The sequence below is a fragment of the Columba livia genome, chromosome 1 (assembly GCF_036013475.1).
Source record: "Columba livia isolate bColLiv1 breed racing homer chromosome 1, bColLiv1.pat.W.v2, whole genome shotgun sequence".
NCBI lineage: Eukaryota > Metazoa > Chordata > Aves > Columbiformes > Columbidae > Columba > Columba livia.
Window position 1 is genome coordinate 140,963,369 of NC_088602.1, and position 22,112 is coordinate 140,985,480.

The window sequence follows — 22,112 nt, forward strand, 5'->3', positions numbered from 1 at the left end:
GAGGAGAGCGCACTGGGTTTGTTTTTTCTTTTTTTTTTTTTCATCCAGCTTAGGCAAGCAGAGACAACACAATGGTAGATGTACCCTAGAGATACTGGCATTTTTGTACTAGGATTCCTTTAAGTGGACTTCCAATTTCAAATATTTTAAAGAAAATGCCAGCATAAACAAGAGTGTAGGAGAGTTGCTGCCTTGTTTCCTTCTCCATGCATCTCCATGCATCTCCATGCAAGTCTTCTTCTTCATACACATACTCGGTTAGGTGAGGGACAGGTAGGGGTAACAATGATTTGGCAAGTTTCCGCAAAAACATACTTTTTGCAACGGTCTCTGGGTAATCACTCACTCTTGTTTCCAGGACCTTTGTCCCATCTCACTGAACTCATTCTGTTTGCGGTTTCTGCTCACTCATCTTATGACTTCATTCACTGTCCACTGCATGTATTCCCTGCATTCGTCACTTAATAGATAATTAATCATTTGTCTTTCTGGTTACCATGGTAGCTTTCTGCTCCGTAGAAGCTTATCAGACAGCTCCCGTGAAAGCAAAATCTGCTAAATCACATTACTGCTGACATTTTTCACAAGCAGAAGGGTAGCAGAGATCAGTAGGCAATTCACCACTTGGGCCTCGATTACCCATCAGCATCACTTTTTTATGTAGTGACTGTACCCACAGTCCAACCCCAGTTTTGGGAGGGCCACATTCAGCTCCTCGGTGCTGTGCTCATTGGTGCTGCAAGTCAGATGTGGACTTCACGCTGGGCACCAAGAAAATCTGTAATTCTGTAATAGTTATTCCCTGAATGATACAGATAACGGTGCAGAAAGTACAGCAGAACTTTATGGACCCCTTTTCAAGAGAGCTCTCATCTGACTTGAGCATGAGACCAGTCACTCTTTCCCAGTGGTCTTGACTTCATCCACTGAAGAATGGCAGCATCTCTAACCGTGCAGCAATGGAGAAGTATACAACTTCCTAGACAGAACCTTGATTACATCTACAGATCAGGTGGATGCTACTTAATGAGAGGCACGATTCCAAAGGAGTAGTGACATAGAGATCTACACCTCAGCATGGAGGCACTGGGGGCTGAAACTCTACAGCCAATTCTAGAAGCTCACAAAAGGTTTCCTGTATATTTAACTCCTCTTTAGCCTGTACACTTCCTGCCCTAGTACTTTATGTAAGTTTTTCATATTGGTTGTTCTCAGTGGCACTAAATACCGAGGTAAGTCAAGTCTAAGTGGCAATTCAGTGGCTGACAGAAAAATACATCCTTCATGGTTTGCTGGTGAAATATACTCTGGTCTTGCAGCCCTAAGAAATACTTCATGAGTTCAGTGAAACTGTTTCTATAGTCCTGCATTACTGTACTGTGAAGTTAAGCTAGTCCTTCTTGGACATTTAGCATTGCTTCACATCTGCCTGAGTACAAGAACTCTCCTTTTTGTTTTCAGTTCAGAGATGGTGCAGCATTTTTGTGTTAGGCCATTACAACTTCTAATATCAGGCTGAAAATACAGAAAGGTAGGCGTTTCTGTTTTTTTTTTTCAGAAATCCTTCTGTTTAGCCTGAGCTTTCTGTACAAAATAAAGTGAAACCCACAAAATAAAAAGCTGTGCTTCATCTTCATCACAGGCAACATTCGAAAGGCAACCATCATCTGTGCTTGCATGAGTAAGAGTAACCCAGATTAAGAGTAGGGCAGGGCATACAGAACATGAATCATTTTCATTGGTATAGTAGAATAGAATTTAAGCAAGATTCTTGGCATTTACAGCCTTAATAATGCTAATTCACCAAGCAAGAATCGGTAGTCTCTCTCAACTGTTTCTGCAGGGCAAGCAGAAACATCATAAAAATACTGTAACTAGGAAAAGGACTCCATAAAAGTAAATCCAGTTCTCAAAATATGGGAAGAGAAGGAATCAAGCCACATCCCTGTGTCTAAATCTTGTCTAACTCGGCAGAGTAGGCGCAATGATGGGAGTGGGGTTAAGCTATCAGTACTCGCATTTCAGTATTTTGTGCACTGTTAAAAATTAAGAACCAAAACAAATATTTAAATTCCTGAGAATGTTCCCCACCAGATTATACATATTTTATGAGGTAGGATCAAGAGCTTAAACTAATTGGCAAGGATTTCTTTGAGGTCTTTACATTAGTTACTTCAATGAAAAACAACCTCCAGGGTAGAGCATACCTTTATGCACAACTTAAATTAAAAAAACCCTTACTGAGTTTTCAGTAATGGGGGGAGGCAGGAAGAACAGATGCAGGAATTTCAGATATTTGTTAATTGCTCCTTATTCTATCCCAACAAAAAATATTTTCCTACCCCAAAATGTTTATTTGAGATCACTATTTTAAATAAACCAGATTGAGCGGCACAGGGAAAACTCAAGTCCAAAGGTTTTTCTTTTTACACGGTGCACTGACCCCTTCTCTCATTATGGGCCATAAACATTTATGAGAGTTCGTCATCAGCTTGCTGAGACAACACATTTTATCTGGTTTCCTAGAGCCACATATCGATAACCACCAAGGAACTTTCTGTAAGACCGAATCTAGTACCTTCTCCTTCACCCCACAAGGTTTCTTGTGTGTGTGTGTTTGTTAGGTAGCTAGCTTTTTAATAGATGGACGAAAACAACAGGACTGTGAAAGGTATTTTTGCATGTAAGGATTAAAGGCAGAGCAAACTCTAAGAGAAGGAACTGCTAGAGAGCTGAAGGAATAGGGCTGACATTAATTACATTACTACGAATTGATCTTAGTTGGGTGTATTTCCTGAAATAAGCGCTTACCTGTAAACACTTTGCTTACATTTCCCTTTTGCTCTTATACTCCTCTACTCCTAGTTTTAAAGCCATCAGTTGTTTCTGCATTCGTAAATAACCCCATCACTAGCTATATAACAAAAAATAAGATTAAATTCTCAAACTTTGCGAAAAGAAATATATTTGACGTGCTAAAATATAAATCCTTCTTTCTATGAGGAGGGTTTTAACACATTAGATTCCCTTTATCTCCGTTTAACGCGCAGACTAATCCTTACCAGCTGCACGTGGCTAAATTCACCTCAGCTACTTAAAGTGCACTAATAACTTGCATGTGGTTTATGTTGCATTTTTCAGCTTGAACAGACAACTACCACGAGCTAGAAATAATTTATATATAAACAAACGAAAGCAAAACCATTTCTCACAGTATCATTAAGATACAAGCAACCGATATTTGTCCAGACTACTCACTGGGGAGCTGTGGAACATTCCCTTCCTGGTACTGCCCATTCCTACAGGAGCCACTGGCAAGTCAGAGGATGGAGACACTCTGACCACCTCCTCCATGAGGTCCGGCAGCAGAAAAAGAAGAATCAAAGCCCTGTCTCACACAACTGATCTATAGAGGGACAGCAGAAGGAAGGGCGGATTTTTGATACTCTCCTTCGCTTGGCCTTATTAAGGATTCCCCCCCAACAAACCCTCCCTGCCATGAGGTCTAATTCATAGTTATTAGACAGCTGTGTCTCCTTCCACCATGGAAATTAAGTTGTGAATAGTCTGTATTGCTGTATGGAGCTGTAATACGCTTCTGGTTATTAAAAAATCTCAGGATTGATGAGCAGAGTTTGGCGTTCAAACAATAAAAAGATTTCTTAAGATACATGAACTGCTTCTAGACCGGCCTATTTTTCAAACAACAGTTTTAATTTTAGGCAGTAATAACCACATATTTCAGTGCTCTTACATTAAGTATTTACTGTGCTTGGACACCACACGTTTACTTGGTGGCTCATATGGAAGAAGAATTACTTAATCTAACCCACAGGTGTAATTCTTACCAAGAGGGCAAAGAAAACAGAAGCACCAACCACAGCCAAAGCACAACCCTACTTCAGTTTTCTGTAAGTACAGTTCACATGAGCACCAAATGCACCTGTTCGAATGCAGAAATCATTCATTTCCTCCACTTTCAAAATAGTTTGGGAAAAGTTATCTCAGTAACACTACCACCTCCCTATCGCTTTGATCTGCAGTCAGTACAAACCTCAGTGAAACCTCCTTGCTAAGAGGAAGCATCTCTCCCGAGCTTTTTTCCTCATCATTATTCAGTCTCTGACTGTAGTTTCAACATTTCTCGGAGACTAAGTGTACACACTTCACAATCATTGATCGAGTCACTGCAATGGATTTCCTATGTGTCTTCCTTGTCCCCTCTTCTTTCAGCCCTGGATCTGCTTCGTGCCCCTCCTTACTCCTTCTTGTAAACACTGGGTCTACTGTTCCATGGCAAAAATAACACAAGCGCACATTAACACTAACAAATCCTGTATTATAAGGACTTGAATTTCTGTGGATGTTTTGACCTAGGATTAGGAAAAAAAAAAAGGGTGGGGGGCAGGCAGGAAAGGTGGGGGTGAGGAAGAAGACATAAATAGAGTACTACTACTTAAGGAGCTGGAGTGTGTAATAAAGTCACACAAAATAATCTCCATTAACTCTGGAAAATAATTTCTATTATTCTATTGTAGTAATTACCAATTCAGCAAGGAAGAGAATTTCCTCCTAGCACATACAATACTTAAAGAGACCAGGGAAGCACAATCCTTTTACTATTTTTACCCTAAGGTAGCAGACACATGCATCTAAATGCCCTGCACAGATCAACTGCCATTTACATCGCACTAATCGTGTAATATATCCCCTGCAAGACGCACATTTTAAGCATTATATGTATAATGAGTGTCACTATATGCACGAATAACCACAGAAAACGCTGAGCTATAACTAAAGTTTATACCAGCACTGTTGCAAAATTGTGTATACATCCACTGTAACAATAGCATTTCCTTTCTTCTCCTTACTCAAGTGTGTTGTTTTTTTTCTTGGCACATCATACCTGAAAGCAGATACACAGAGCTGAAGTTCTTCTCCAGTTTGCCCAGGAGCACAGTAAGAAAGCAGTCGGATGAGAGAGAGGTCACATCTTTAGAGCTTTGGTCATACACCACCACTTCCTGCTTGCAGTCAATTTCAATCTGAAACACAAGTAATTCAGAATAAGATAGGAAGGAAGAAGATGATTAAAAGCACCACATTATCACCTGCATCAGGGCTCCCACATATTTGCTATGCAACAGTTCAGACATATAGATTTCTTATGCAGCTGTACACAAAACGTTTTTTATTTTACACTTAAATATGCCTAACCAGATTTAATCCATTTGAGAGTTCATAAACTGATCATTTGCTCCAAGTTGAAGCATATTCTGTACATTTCTGCCGTTAGGTAATTTTATGCTGCTCATAAAATGCAGCGTAATACCTTCAGCTAGGTTGGCTGGCTTGTTTGAAAACTAAGCTTTTAAAGTCTTACCTTAGCTTCTGCATCTGGATTTTTTTTGGCTATAAACAATAGAGACCTTAAATCTAGCCATCTATACAACTTTATGCATAAAATATGCTTAGATAGTAATAATAATAATAAAAGGCTTCCGTTTTTAACATGTCAAAACAAGAATGTAATGGATTACTTCTGTAACCAAAACATTTGAAAGAAGTACCAATGGATTAGAAAAACTGAAACACACATAGATACAAGTTAAGTTTAAGCAGCTTAGCTATTTTGTTTAAGTACCAACACTATTAAATAAAAAAATATATCAAATTACTAACATGAAAAGTATTTTAAACAGCAAGTAGGAGCCAGGATTGACAGAGCTACAGTTTCTTCGCAAATTGTATGACCACTTGTTAAGCAATCCCTGCTGCCACAGACCCCAAAGAATCCTTCGAAGTTTAGATGGAGAATGTTTCCCGCCTTAATTACAGACATTTAAGGGACTGTGCTTTGCAAGACATACAAGAACCCTGAGAGCATTCTTTCCAAGTGATTTCTAAATCCCTCCCCATTACTCTGTCACTCAGGGCTACAAAGAATCGCAAAGATAAACTCAGTAGTAACCCATGGACTCTTAGATCAGGTAAGAGCTCAGCAAAACTCAGTCCCCTAGTTTTGGGTTTTTTTAATGAAATACCTGAAGAAAAATTATTACAAGTTGCTTCCCAGGCACTCCTTTAAACAAATATGAGGAATAAGGGGAAAATGACTCTTACCTTGTGTTTTGCTGAATGCTGAATGAGCTCTGTAATCAAAACTTTGTCCTGCTGCAGCCTCCGCTTCATAAGCTTGGAGCAGTTGATGTTGATGGCGTCCAAAATGTGGGACGTATTGTATTCCACAAAGGGGCGGCTATCAATCAGCAGCAATTTTTCCGTACCACTCTCCAGCAAAGCCACCAACTTCTCGGCAACAATGAGTTGAGTCCTGATCATCTCATCGGCCATGACAACAATAAGGCCTCTTTTACCACCTCCCTCTCCAATTTGCTGCGATGATGTAATGGCTGTGTACTCAAAGGCTTAGCCACGCCATTGTACTAGAAGTGTATGAGGTCATGCTGGTAGTGACTGGCAAAGGAAAAGTTAAACCCATTTTCAGAAAGAGCTCTTCAAGCGAAATGTCCCCTCCTGCTTCCAGTGGATGTGCCGTTACAAAGGGTCCCCTTCCACAAAGCAGCCCCTCACATCTGATTCATCGGGAGATGACTATGGAGTAGCCATTTCACAATTCAAACAAAAGATGCTTTCTGGCTGCCGCCGCATTACATCATTCTTTACCTTTGCTCCCACCCATCAGCTTTAGACTGGACTAAGAGCCTGTAAAAAGAGGGAAAAAAAAACAAACAACACACAAACATGAATCAGATGAGATCTTGAAAGCCTGCAGAACAAAATATTCAACTTCGAGGCCAACTGCACAGTGGACTCTCCCATACAATAAATACACTCCCGAGAAGTTCCCCCCTCTGCTGTGTATGACGAACACCTAGAGAGAGTATTTGAAACTACAGTCTCTGAATCTATTCCAAGGATCCTGCCTGGACAATTATCTTGTATTTCAGGCAACGTACCCTGTCTTAATTGCAGACTTTTGTTGCCACTAGCTCTGCCTCTTCACAAGACTTTGTTAGAATATAATTAAGAGATACTGCCCTAAATCAGGGTATTCCTTTCAATAGCAAAAGTAATTAGATGTGTTTCAGCACACCACCACTTAGTAAGAAGTTGTAAAATTAGTTAAGGTACATTTTTAAAGTTTAATGCCTTGGAAAGTATTTCACAAACCAGCACTGCAAGTCAGGGAACTGAAACTGTACAAAAGAAAGGACAAAACTTACATCCACCTCTCTCCTTTAAGAACATGGCTGAGGAGGAACCAGAAGAACAAGATGCTACATCAGAACACAAGCATTTTATTTGAATTAATCACCAGACACGCAACAGAGGCTTTGTGAACACGCTATTGAAAGGTGAAGCAGTGTGTGCTGCCTCTGGTCCTTCTGGAGCAGGTGGGACAGCAGCGTGAGGCGCGTTACACTTCTCCACACATGCTAAATCATACCTGAAGAAAACTATACTTCTGTGAAGTTAGATCCTGACAGCACCTGAACCACATCAGCCTAAATGGCAGCAGCAGCAGAGCAGTAAATAAACCATCCGAAACATTTCACCATCTATTTGCATTACTGCCTCACAGCTGTCGGGTTTTTTTTAAGGTTCTCCCAAAACACACTTAGATGGAACAAGTCCCTGTAGGACCAACTCTAAGAAAGGAGCCACCACAGGACTTTGCCCATAAGCTATTTAGCTGCATTTTAGTGTATATAGTGCTGCAGCTACAGATGCAACCGAAAACATGAGTCAACTTGCTTTGCTCCCGTGGTTCAAAACTTGGTCTCTTAGTGCAATCATGGACTAGATGATCTCCAGAGGTCCCTTCCAACCTTAACCATTCTGTGATTCTGTGATATTTACAGCGACAGCCGTCTGTGTGAGGCTGCAAACAGCAGCTCCAGAGGGGACACAATCCACACATTTCAGCTGCCTTGGTGATGGACTCCGGCAAGAGGAGACAGCTGAGGATGGTGACTTCTTCAAACAGGGTGGCGAGCTCACAGGCTAGACCCTGTACATGAAAGGACAAGCCTGACAGACCCTCAGCTCATTCAGACCGTTCAGAAATTAGCAACCTAGGCTCAAATTAGTGCAGGGTAAAAGCCGGCTCAGCAAGAAACCACGTTTCTCCAGTTTGCGCGTCTCAGACATTCCTTTTTCCTGTTCGGGAAAGCGATTTTAGGTCAGCAAAACTACGCAACACCTTTTGCGCAAGGCAACACGTGCCTTCGAGCGAGTCCTACGTCAGGCCTGGCCCATGGCACCCAGCCTGGGACCCAAGCAGCCTTTCCACCTCTGCCTTCCGCTGGCTGGGAAAAAGCAATGTGAAGAAAATAAAAGCCAAGTAACTGATAATCCTGAGGCAGTGGAACATTTGTAAACAGAATTAAGTTATGAGGATACGTTTTCCTGGATTCTTAATGCACAGAATCACAGAATCGTTTTGGTTGGAAAAAACCCTCAAGATCATCAAGTCCAACTCCAAACGCAACACTGGCACTAACTCGTGTCCCTAAGAACCTCATCTCTGTGTCTGCTAAACCCTCCAGGGATGGTGACTCCACCACTGCCCTGGGCAGCCTGTTCCAAGGCCTGACAACCCTTCCCAGGAAGAAATTGTTCCCAATATCCAATCTGAACCTCTCCTGGTGCAACCTGATGATACAGTGTTCTTTTTAGATGGATACCATGTCCCACCACAGACGCTCCTCACTTCCAACAGCCAAGTTACATAGGGGGATGAAGATTTTATATACTAAAAAACAAAGCATCCTCAGTTTAACAGGTTCAGCTGCAAAACTTACATTTTACTGATGGTTTTGACTTTCTGCTTTAGTTTGAGATATTTGTTATCTTAATTGCAGAAGTCATGAATCCAAACTGCTTTACAGATAGTTTATTAAAAGTCCTGTTACAGCAACAGGTCAGTTGTGTTTAGTAACGGGAAATCCTAGGTCAGCCGATGTTTTACTTGTTAGACATACTATACAAATTTACATTTACAAAATCTTAAATAAATTCTGAAAAAAGTACAAACTTCACTTTAAAACCCCCAAACTGAAAGAAGCTTGTTTAATGAAATTTTCACATAGTAATACAAGAAAAACAGCAGGTTTCACATAAACGGCCATTAGGTTGACAAAATGTGATTTTCTGTTTGCCCTGACCCTACTGCTGTAGAGCCAGAGCTTTTAAGCTTGTCCAGATAAATGGAAGCGTATAGCAGCAAAATCCATGCTGCTCTGAACTACAAAAAATATTGGAAAAAATCACTATACCAAGCCTTAATTAAACCTATTAAAAAACCAAACCAAACCAAAACAACCTCCTCCTCCAAGAGCAGTCATCATATACTGGCCTTGGGCTCTCTGTAGAGAGGCTGGAAGGTATTAAAAGACCATGTCCTTATGCAAAGTGGGGGGGAAGCGCAACTTGATAGTCATGTCCTTTTTTTTTTTTTTTTCCAGAGAGAAAAAAGTATTCTGCATTTTTTTTTTAATTTCTCTTAACATGTCCTGTCATGAATTTTGATTCTCTTTTATTTGTATCCAAGGCTGCCAGATACCAAAGGGACTGAACTCAATGAAAACTTTTCCACTGGCTCTAGTGGGAATTGGCTCCAGCTCTTTTGCGAGCTAGACAGTTTGTTCGTGGACTAGACAGTTTGTTTTGATGGGTAAATTGCTGACTTAAAGTCCAAGTAGTAATAGGAGAGTAAAGCAGCTGAGAAACTACAGAACTCTAAACCAGAGGCTATTAAAAATACATAAACTTTAATTTACAGCTTTCAATTTGGGTATATTTCTTCTAAATGCTTATGGCTCGCTCCTCAGCCTTCACTCTCATATGATAGAACTTTGTTTCAGAAGACCCTTAAAAAGAACTCAAAACAGTCATATATGATGACTGTGTAAAAAGTATGTGAAGAACATAAGCCAAGTGGGCTACCAGTCAAGAATCTTTTCAAATAACACTATTACCTTAATGTATAGCTATGCATTAAGTTTCTGAAAGCATTCTGCCCATGGTTTGAAAGTAATAAACTTAACAGTAATGTCACCTCAAGTTACTGTGATTGAAATCCTATTTTGACAGGAACAGCTCCATCAGGCAGAGAAAGAAGAATGTTTTTAAATCAATTACAGGTTTTTGTTTTGATTTAATTATCTTTGCTTCTGGTACTCTGGGACTCTTCCTCGGGACCTCCTGCTTTAGGTGAGCACTAGAGCTCTCCTGCCCTTCTTGGTGACTGTTGTTATCATTCAGCTGCTCTGAGGTGTTGAAATATCTGTTTCATTTCTAATCATATTTTGTAAAATGCTAAAATTCAGTTTCTTGACTCTTGTCTTTCTGCTGCGCTACTTTGATTTAGATCACAATGGCATGTATTGACACCACAGTGTCTCATAAAATGATGCAATACAACGCTTTGCCCTAAATAGCCTATTATGCTGCTGATCTTCAAGGTAGGAAACCATCTTAGTCACAGGATGTTCTGCACTGAAATCAGGATTACAGAAAAGTGATCTGTAATTGAGCTATGAGAATACTGCATGAAGTCACTTGCATACACACTGGTAATACTACATGGCTTCTTCCTCCTTGCAGATGAACCAAAACTGCTTTTTACCTCTTCTTTTACAGAAGAAAATTAAAATTTAACATCACTGTAAATCTCAAAAGATCTGTTCCACACTTGCCCATTATCTTTATGTTTTCTCCATGCTGTTTAAAGAACCAAACCAACAAAAAAAACACTGTCTGCCATACAAACAACAGTGGATCTCTAATACGTCCGTGTAATGCTGCCACAGAACTACAGGACCCTGCTTCGCCTCAGGGATTCCTGTCCCCATCCCAAATGGCCCAGATGGAGCAAAGCAGGCAACCACAGAACTGGAAACCTGGCACTTAAGTTGTGGGTTTGATCCTTCCGTCAAAATAACTTACATTTTGTATGCACTCCTGATTTCTACTTCTACCAATTCGACTCCAAGCAATTCCCTTACATCACAGCAGGACGTTTGTTTGGGTTATCTCAGGCTTTGGCTCATAAGAGAGCAACTATTTTTAAAGCAGTAGATGTAGTAAGAACATATTTTAAAAACTCTCAGAATCATGCTCTAATTCTGCCTTAGTTAATGAACTAGCAAAGAGCTTCTAGAAGCCTTGCTACAATCTCTTGAGAGACTTCTGCCTCACATAAGAAGATAACCTTGAACCTTGGTGTCATAAACGCTCAGCAGTTTTGTTCCTGACGTCACCGATGGCTGCTTTGTCAGGTGCCTACGTGTGTCACCACTTCACAGCAAAACGCCAACAAAACAACTTTACAGCATCTGAACATTAGAAGGTCCTGAAGGGCAGCTTCTGCATACTCAGCCCGAGACATCCGAAAGAGCTGATTTTTTAAAAACTGTGTAATTTTCCGGTTTCTAGAGGCAAACGCATGCACATAGGAGAAAAAACACTATCCTCCCCTACAGTCAAATTCCCTTTCAGGTTTCTCAGGATGCACACCAGCACAAAAAAGAAACCCAAAAGCTGAATCACAGCACAGAGGGAGGAGACCCTGCACCGCAGCACGCATGCCGCTGCTGGCACAGCAGCTGTTTTCAAAGGAGCATTTGGCTTCCGTGTTGCTGAGCTAAGAGCTGCCAGTAGTTCAATATCTGGTGCCAACACCATCAGCACCGGTCCCCACCACTGCAGCCACACGTGATACTCAACAAACAAGCCCATACAGACTCCTGCATCAGAGAGCAACTCCTGATCTAGGGATCACTGGGTGAATTCCCACACCCCTGAGATCTTTTTTCTTCCCCAACATCTACAGCAGCCACAACATTCCCTCATCAGCCTTAGCAAGGTGGAAATAAAAGTTATTCTGGGCAGATGCTTGTAACCTAAGCCACTAGAGATTGAGTGAAATTCAAATACAGAGACGGCTGATCCTTGCTCAAGCTGCTACTCACGAGCGGTGAGAAACACAAATGTCTACGGAGCACAAGGGAAATAAGATTTCTAGTGAAAGTGAAGAATGGCTATAGTTCTTGTGAACCCAGCAAGCAAGCCAGTAAATTCCAGAGATCGACAACTGTGTAATAAAGTGTAAAGTCTGGGGAAAGAAAAATGTAACTGAGGTTACAAGAAGCCCACATTTTGCCTGCCATTGTGCAGACCACACAGGAGTGAGATTACAAACGCTTGTGATTTAACAGAAGAGCTCTGTTAGCAAGGGCTCGTGTTCCTCCGCTAAGGGGAAGGAGAATGTCTTTTGGCTTTTCAGATGACTCAAGCAAGTGTCATCATGTCATCAGCACTTTTTCATTTCCTCACGTTGCTTGAGGGGTGGAAGAACACAGACTTTCCCCCACCCTCCCAAGCACACTCCACTTAGGTGCAAGAGTGGACAGCAGCAAGGAAGTTGCTCAAACAGAAACACACTTTTTTTTTTTTAAAGTATCACTTATGTACCTTGTTTATAAAAGAGAAGCACTTTTAAGAATTTCACACTGCTTTCCTTTGCTTATCTGTATGACCAGAGTAGCTGCTCCCTCCTCTCCCACTTTCTGTACTTTAGATCTACATATGAGGTCAAAATGGAATAGTGTTTATTTTCTCTTCCCTGTAGGAACAGCAGCCACATGCATTTTCGATTACACACTGTACATTTATGAGGAAGGAAAGTATAATCCATTGGGAAAAACAGATGAAGGAGACTTTTCTGTTCTGTACTCTATTGCCCTTTACTCTGTTTGACTAAGTACTCAGTTTTGACTACTAGTCCTAAAGAAAAGTCACCCCACGTCACTGTGCTCACCAATCTGAAAACTGAGACAGAGTCAGAAAATAAATCAACTTCCCATGGATAAGCTGCATAAAACACCTCCAGTTTAGATTTTTGAACTTGCTCTATTTCTGTACCTACTTCTCAGTGACATTTTTACCACCAGAACTCTAAGATAGCTGGGCTAAGCAAGACGAATGGACCTTCTGTTTAGCTAACAGTAAGATACTGCTTTTCATACAAATAGTGGTACTTGAAATAATATACTGTGTTCTACTACCAAAACAAAACCAATAAACACACCATCAAAACACATTATGCTGACCTACTCAGCATAGCCCTCAAATACGTGCAATGTCCTTCCAAGTTCCATCCATGTACCATCACCAACTTCAATCAGTAAACCAGATTATCATCACTTCCATTTACCAAGAAGCCAATCTCTTTGATATTCACTGTGGAACAACAAAGGTTTATTATATATTATAACAAGGAAACCTGACTGATAGAATGTGAGCTCATGGGAAGCATTAGAACACGCTGTTGATGTTACACCACCCTATTCAACAGCTCAGAGACTTCGTTTGGAGACTCCCTTCTCCACCCATACAAGCAAGAAGCTCATTCCATTTCAAAATACTTTTTCATTGTAGGTTCACAGCATATAGTTCTGTGACACCCAGAATGAACGCTTATTTAATCCACTCCAAACAAATACCATAACAAATAACATTTTTAATTTCCTATTGGCTGGGACACTAGACAACCAGGAGAATTGTCAATGGATTTCCAAAAGATTATTCTCCCTGTATGTCTTCCAAGACAAAGCAACTGAAAATTCTGGAGTACTTTTATACGAATTAAATATTGTTTCAAGACAAAAGCAATTACTCACCTACATTTAAGTAAAACTTTAAATGAGCTCAACAGGATGACAGAGGGTTGTCCGCATACAAAGGCCAGTAGAGGGAAATACCTAAACATAGGAAAATAAATAAATAAATCTTTCTTACAAGTCGAAAAAGAAAAAATCCCAGAAAATGGATTTCACACTGTCACCGCAGTCATTTGCTGTAAAAGTCCCCCAAACACATGAAAACCTAGGTGAGATTTACAAATGCTAGCATTCATGTACACAGAAAGAATCTGAAATAGAAAGTTATGCTACACTGATTTTTAAAAATAAAATAATAATTAAAAAAACCCCATACAGCAAATCTCTTCACTATCTTTTAAGAGAAAAAAAGTTGGAGATACTTTTAAAAAAAGAAAAAAGAACACACCAAAAAACCCCAAAACACAAAAAACCCACCATAACAAAAACAACCACCAACACCAACCAACAGGAGCCTTCCAAACAATTTGACACATTTCTGTGCTAGAAAACTGATCTGTAACTAGCATTCACGGGTGATGCGTTTGCATGAATTCAAGCAAATTCACACACTCTTGTTCACTATCTATGAATATAGGAGATGGCCCTAAGTCAGTCTGATTACAGCTATATTTTGCATGGATAAAGATCCATGAAACAGAACATCTCAGGTAATTAATCCTACCTCCCCACGCAGCAAAAAAGCCAACACTGGAAACTGGTAACACCAGCATCATCAATCATTACATATGGTCCTACCTGTGCAACTGTACAAAGCACCTGCTGTTCCTACACGAACAAATTAAATTATAAGCTTTACATGAGGAAGTAAAAATAAACACATTAGTGTCAATTCCAAGCTGTTTCCTGGGCAGCTAAAAACAAGATTCAAATCATCACTATCAAGAGATGACAGCTTTGCTTAATCACTGTAACATAAACCATGATAATAAATTATTGCCAAGCGCTGCCTTGTTATGAAATCCAGGAGTGGCTCCAAACCACGTAGTAAATGACACGACAACCATGAAGTCACCTCAGCAGAGGGCTGAGCACATTACGACACCCGGTGAACAGAGTCAAAACCCACATCTTCTTGCCAGAAAAGCAGCTCCAAGAATCACCTCTCTCCTCTTCAGGCAACCGCTCCAAAAGCCTTGCAAACGCCAACAGCAGAATGTGGGACTAGAGCCCTTCAGACAGTTCATTAAAGAGTTTGCTGCCCACAACACGCTCTGCTCGCTGGGACAGACACCTTGACTGGGACTCACGTGTTTGTCCCTGTGAGGTCCCAGGCTGGAGATCCTCTTGCTTTTCCATCATTAGCACGTTGGTGTATGTACGTGGGAGCAGCAGGGCAGAGAGGCGGACCAGAGGATGTGTTGGAGGTTGTGCCAGGTCCATGTCTCTCCCTGCCTGTCCCTGCTGGCCGATACCCTTTCCAGCCCCAGGAAAAAAGTTCTGCAGATCCCCTTTGTTCCTTCCCCTATTCCAGTGGCAGGAGGTAACGGAGAATGAAGAGAAAGCTCATCGTACTCATCCTGTTTCTTGCTATCCCCTTTCCTAATCTCATCCCTGGAAATTAAAACTTAATTGGTGCTTAACGCAGATTAGGCTCTGACTGGATATAAGACCCTGTGATCAGAGACCACCTTGTGACAGTTCAAGGAAACAAAGAGCTGGGACAAAAAGCATCGCCCTTTTTGTTCCTTAGTGCTTCACGTGTAGTTTCTGAAGTCTCTATGAAAACTGCCTGGTAGCCTTCACATTCACTACTATCTGCCATTCATGCCTCTCCAAAGTCATTACAAATAAACCAGCTACCACCTCACAAAACTCTATCATACTTTTCGCACTGTAATGGACAGAAGTAAATCAGGAGTTTTAAGCAGTCCCCAAGAGCCCTCATTTCACCATTACACACAATTTTCCCGAAGAGCAGATGAGAAACAAAGCATATACTTGGTTTCAACAGCATTTACTGGAAGGAGGTGTCACATTTTTAGAACAGGATCCACTCATGATTGAAGGCCGTGCTGCTGCAAGTTCAGCCATAAGCATCAAGCACATTTGGAAATTCCCTGGCAATGCTGTTAAAGGAACAGACATTTCCTGTAATTTTCGGAAACATTTTATATCTCCCCCTCCCTCCTTTTTAGCCTTGGTGGTAAGAAGGGGGAGGGAAAGAGAGGATACCATATAACCATTAAATGAAATATGAATGAGCCACCCAAGTTTAAAGTGGAAACTTCAGCTATTTGTGCTTAGGAGAAACTTTTAAAAAATGTCTTTCACCATTAAGAGGCCAGGATTTTTCTGCTGACTTTAGGAAAAGAAATATACATCCTTTCAATTAGGGTGACTTACAAAAGGATTTAAACTTGCCTTTTTACTTACTTCTGGCAAACAAGAAGTCCTCCAGGCCTTATTTAAATACCTTCTTCTATTTTCCAGAATTAGAATTGGAAGCCTTTTTTCCTCCTCTCTTGCTCAGGGCCTTCCCCAAACTGCAGCTACACGAACCCAACTAGTTGGGTCACGAGGAACGTTCCTCCCACAGCTATGGAGCTGCGCTGCACCAAGAAAACTATTTATCTCTATATCCTTATAAAACACATCATGAGTGTTATTTGGGTCCTGTACCCCAAAGGCTGCGGACTCATCGTTTAATTGTGACAACTGGCAAAGTTCAGGCCCGTCAGGTTCTACCGGCAACTGCATTTTAGCTTTAGATTCAGAGACACAAAATACAAAAAGGGGAAATCTTAAGGGGCTGAACTGCTTTACAAATACTCAAGCTGTTGGAATTCCAGCATCTCCTTACTCTTTGTAGAATAAGACTGCTTTACAGCAGCTCCTTTCATCACACCAAGGCTTCCACCTACTACACAACCCGCACGTCCCAAATCGACTGACCGTGTTTCTGCAGCTCTGCAGATCAATGTCAACGGTGACTTTTGGATTTTACACGGTCATCTTAAACAGATTAAAAGGAGGAGAAGTGCTGTGAAGAGTAGTGCTAAACAAACATAAAGCACAGCAGCTTTAATAGTCTATGCTGCTTCTTTAAAAAGCTCCCCATGAAAGAAGATGAGACCTCGGTCTTCATATAATCGTTATCCTTTAAGTTTAAGGCCTTTTGCCTAGTGAGAGATATTAAGGTGGAGATGTTCAAGTAATATGGAGCTGCAAATAAGGAGCCAAAAACTATATTATTCAAAAAAAAGAAAAAAAAAAAACACCACCAAAACCAAAACAAACCAGCAACTCTGATCTGCTTTGTGGTCTCCGCATGATGAAAACAAAAGGTGGATCTGAAGCTTTCGTACAAGAACCAGGATGGATTAAAGGCAGAGCATAATGATGGTAATTTTATTAGGGAAATAAATAGGAATAGCTTCTAGGCAAGGCAGGGGTGAATTTCTTGCAACAGACTTTTTAATAACTCTTCTCCTGATTAAATCGAATGACTGAAGATCACAGCGAGCCAATGTTCTTTAAGAACATGGACATGTAAGTTGCTTCCACGGTACACCGCGGGTTAAAGCGTTCTGGTCTTTCACCCATCTGAGGAAATGACACCAGTTCTCCCGGAAGGCAACGTGCTCATTCAACCCCTTCACATCAGGGCATGAGAAAGTTTGGAAGGAATTTGGTTTTGTTTTTGTTTTTTAACTGTCAACATTAATACTTTGTTTCTTCCTCCTTGTGTCTGAAAATACGGTGCTGCACTGTGGCGCATACATGTCCTGTCAGCTGTACAGAGAAACACCAAGAAGTTTAAAAAAAATACCCAATATGTGTTAACTAAATATGTTGTCAAACTCATTTAAAAAACCCTCTGCATGCTCAAAATAAAATTAGTATTGTAAGCAGTGTATGCTACATAGTGATAAAAGCACACAGAAGCATCTCCAGAAGGGATGCTGGGCCCAATGAAACATCGACATTACGCATGTGTAAACTGAGTCCTACTGAGTAAAGCAGTTAAGTTTAATTGGGTTTCTCCTTAAATGAGATTTACATGGCAAGGAAAAAGAGGTGGAAAACAGTGAGTCCACAAACATGGTACAGCCCCACTATCTCAAGGTGGGGTTAGAGAAGGAAACATAAAGGTATGTGGTGTACAGCAAGGGCTCCCGATTAACACACTGGAATAATTCAAGTTTTTAAGTGCTCCCAGAAATTAAACAGTTGCCATAATCCTGTTAAAAGTCTCTCATTCTGGGCTGTGCAGAGTAGGAAGGGGTTCAGGCTACGACCTGGAGTGACTGCTGAATTGCAGATGAGGCCCAAAAAATAAATTGACAGTCTCCTAGATACAGATGATTGGGATCCATCTCTTACCATGGTGTGAGACTCCTGACAGCTCACACACTGGGACAAGAACACGTCTGCACACCTAATCTGTGCCTACAAAGGTAATTCTGATGGCCTGCTTATTACAATTGCTTTCAAAGTTTCATTTAAAGTGTTCCTTGGAATTCAAATCACATTATACAAGACCTGCAATGGTGCCAAAGCACAGTAACCACGCGGCTGAAAAGAGAAACCATATATATCTTTACAGCAGAAGGGGAGAGCAGAGGGTGACTTATGTTCCCCAGCTGTGTGTCTTACATCACTATAAACATTACCATTTAAGCAGAGGAAGAAGAGTGATATAATCAGAAAATATATTAAGTGCCCCTAAAAACAACTGACAAAATGTGACCACCATTACATCTAGTTCACAAGAATTAAAAGGGAACAGTTTAGGGTTTTTTAAATATTTATTTTGAAGAACAAAAGCATGCAATATCAAACCGAGGGAGCAAATTCTCTGTTGTCTCATATGTGCCTTAGTCAAAAAACAGGGTCAACAAGAAAGGTTTTGTACCAGCCTCACTGGGCTTCTAACAGGATTTTGAATAGCAAATTTATTCCTTCAAAGTTCCATTTGTATTATCCTGTTTGGTGTGTTTACACATATGCACAGCTCTGTAAAAATCTATAAACACGATTTTGTGTTTCTCCAGAATTTTCAGAGGTGCTCTGTTTTATACAATCCTTTAAAGAGCAACCAGAAAGGCACTGACTGTTGTCAAAGTAACCCTAAACTAGGAGAGTTCAATAAACTTCTGAAGTAATACAGCAAGAAAATGGATCAACTTCAGTGCACACGGAGTCAACTAATAAATACTTGGAAAGAAAATAAATCATCTGCAAACTGCAAGATCCATGTATCTCTTAGGTATTCAGCAATGGAAGAAGCACCATTTATTTGTCAGCAATCATGGACACATCAATAAATAAAACTGATTAGTTTTGTAACTTATTGGTGATACATAAATTCCTGTTGATACCGCCAGCAAGCGTTCTGATCATTTTCAGACAGAATTCCAGTCTGCACGTGAGCAGCCCACAGGAACGGGTTAGACTTGGGTTCGCAATCCTGAGGTTTTTACCTCCAGGAAAACCGATCCCGAAGGATAAAGGTGTACGATGGGTGGTCCTTAATCACTTCCTTCATGTGAAGATTGAGGTCAGAATGGAAAGAGACAAGGAAGGAAGTCTGCAGCACCCCTCAAACACACACACGCACCTTCCTGAACAACTCCTTCAACATTTCAGAGGGTTAAACCTGTGCTTTAAATTGAGTATCAGAGGTTGGGATAGAAATAAACAGCTTGCACAAGCAACACGCTGTGCTATTAAGTTTTCAGCAGTGACTTAAAAATTAGGTCAGTCTAATTTGTGGCTGATACTTTGTTCTTTCACTACTATGAACTCACAATGATGTCAGCCTCATGTTCAAACATGCCACATTTAGCAGCACACAGGCTTCCTGAGAGACTCTCTCAGCCTTCCTTTGTGCAAAAGGCTTCTGCCAGATTCTTAGCTCATACTTCACTGACTCAGGCATGCCACCCCACTTTCAAGGGAGTTACACTGGCTTCCCGTCAAATACTGCAGTTCCGAGTTGTTTTTCTTAAAAAAAAACCCAACAAAGCATAAACCTCTTACTGACTAAAAGTTTAAGAACATGTGGTCATATTCAGGTTAACATTTCAGGCCTCACTTTCATTAGACAACATCCAGAAGAGAACTGACCACTAAAAGGTGTGGGAAACAGGTGTTTTTAACTAATTCAGCCCACCTTTCAATACTTCAAGGGGGTTTATAAGAAAGATGGAGAGAGACTTTTTACCAGGCCCTATAGGGACAGGACAAGGGACAATGGCTTTAAATTGATTATTTTTTTTTACTGTGAAGGTGGTGAGACACTGGAGCAGGTTGCCCAGAGCAGCTGTGGATGCCCCATCCTTGGCAGTGTTCAAGGCCAGGCTGGACGGGGCTTTGAACAACCTGGTCTAGTAGTAGAAAGTGACCCTGCCCATGGCAGGGGGGTTGGAACTAAATTATCTTTGAAGGTCCCTTCCAACACAGACCATTCTATGATATTTCTCCATGCTTACCAGATCTAAAGAAATCCTAGATGTCCCTGTATTCTAGCCAAATACAACTAACTCTTGAGGATGCAAAGCATCCCACTGAATTGGGATTTCACAGAGAAATGCTTCTTATGCAGCCACCCCCAAAAAAGCAAAGCACACTCACATACATAAGCACACTCACATACCTAAGTTTTGATGTTCAAGGAAGTTATCTTTCCATTATTATTTCTGACAAACCTTGCCTAGCTACAAAACTTCAGATGGGCCTTGGACCCAGCAGTAACTTTCTGCATTCATCTTTAACCAGGCCCAAACAAAGCAGCTGTTTGAACCATCACTGCTGCTTGTTTGGCTTGAACAGCAAAATTAAACTGAAAAAGATAAGAGATTTTAAAAGCAATTTTTCCACTTCCCACCTGACAGTGGGAGACCCACTCTGAGGTGCCACCCTATCTCTCCACCACTGTTTTTCCCCTTATCCTTGCAGATGGGCACCATCAGACTTCTGTGTGGCTGCCTCTTAACTTAAGGGCACAAAATATCTCAAGTGGGTGTAAAGAAAAGACATCTAAAAATACAACGGTCGGTAAAAAAACACAGGTCACTGTTTGAAAATTGCTTGTTACTAACTGAGCCTAATTCTTACCGTTTAACTCATGTTTATCCTCAATACTAAATATCTAAACTTAACATTTTGTGCATCTTAACTGTAGTCAACCTATGTGTTTCCTGCTGCAGCAACCATCATAGAAACTCTCCCTCACAAACACTCAGCTGGAGCAGAAGCAAAATAAAAGGAAATAAAAGGTGACCATGCTAAAGCATTTACCTTGGGGCTACACTACAAGAGATACAATACTAGCCCAGATCCTCCCGCTCTCTTGTTCATGATGCTGTGCTTCCTAAGTGGTACAGATATTTTTATTTGGGTTTTGTTTGTTTGTTTTAAACGATCATGTCAGGATGTTCAAACTGATATTACATATTCACAGAACAACGCTATTGCGTGAATCCTTAATATGGTTAGAAAAGCATCCTAGTCTGTCTCAGGAAAAGACGCGTTATCTCACAGTCATTTCCAGCACCACATTAAATCCCAGCCACTCTCTGAAAAAAAATATCCAGACCAGGTTCACAAGAACTGCATATCCAACAGATCCCCAGCATTACTGCTGTATCTGCAACTGCCCAAGGATACAGGAAAGGCAAGTCTCGCAGGGAGAGGTGACATCTTCTATGAGACCGGTTAATACGGAGCGATAAGGGGAGGGAGGGCATGAACTACAGAATACACGAGGCCCTTCCTCAGACACACAGACGTGAAACAGAACCAAACTGTGACAAAGAAACAAAAGCCAAGGCTTCCAAAACATCTCTACATCCAGCCTGTCCTTCTTCCCAAACAGGAAAAGAAGTACTCCAGAGCACATCCCAAAGTATGTCATAAATTACCCAATGAATCATATTCCTCATAGAAATTGTCTGGCTGAAGCCGCACCACTGAAAATACACAAGACAAGACAGAAAGAAACCTAAAAAAAATCCTCAAAGAAAGAATTCTTCCCTCGACCCGAGTCCTTGGAGTTAATAGCAAAACAATAAAATCCTGGAGTCACCACAGAGTTACCAGATTTGTGGTACTTTTTTCCCATCAGCAAACTTTTCTCTGAAGTATCAAGTTGTTTATTATTATTATTAACTCAAACTTGACCTAGATTTAGCTTTACATTCACTGTTTTTGTTTCAAGCATCAAGTAGGGTTTGTGTTCCTGAAGCCCTGCCTGTCTTCCCCTAAAGTCAGTTTAAATGGGAAAAACAAAACAAAACAAAAAAACACTCCTTACAAACTTTTCTTATAGATTGTCTGAAAAAAAGTTCAGTTTTTTATTCTGAAGAAAAAACAAAAACAAAACAGAAACCACACACACACAAAAAAAACCATACAAAAATTAGTTACCTTAATACTATTTTTCCGGCTACTGAAAAA

At 40.7% G+C, this 22,112-nt stretch overlaps 1 protein-coding gene across 10 annotated transcripts in view; it reads right to left on the minus strand.

Annotated features, from left to right (window-relative positions):
* Positions 1–22,112, minus strand: part of DUSP16 (dual specificity phosphatase 16) — a 78,334-nt gene that overhangs the window by 34,308 nt on the left and 21,914 nt on the right. For 5 of the 10 annotated variants that reach the window (XM_065033743.1, XM_065033731.1, XM_065033734.1 and 2 more), the window contains exons 2-4: positions 13,710–13,790; positions 6,124–6,726; positions 4,907–5,045 (exon numbers count right to left, since the gene is read on the minus strand). In XM_065033743.1, the coding sequence (XP_064889815.1) occupies positions 4,907–5,045; positions 6,124–6,354 (370 nt within the window). In that variant the 5' untranslated portion in view covers positions 6,355–6,726; positions 13,710–13,790. The remainder of the gene's footprint in view (positions 1–4,906; positions 5,046–6,123; positions 6,727–13,709; positions 13,791–22,112) is intronic. The other 5 variants (XM_065033783.1, XM_065033758.1, XM_065033768.1 and 2 more) reach the window with 2 other exon arrangements.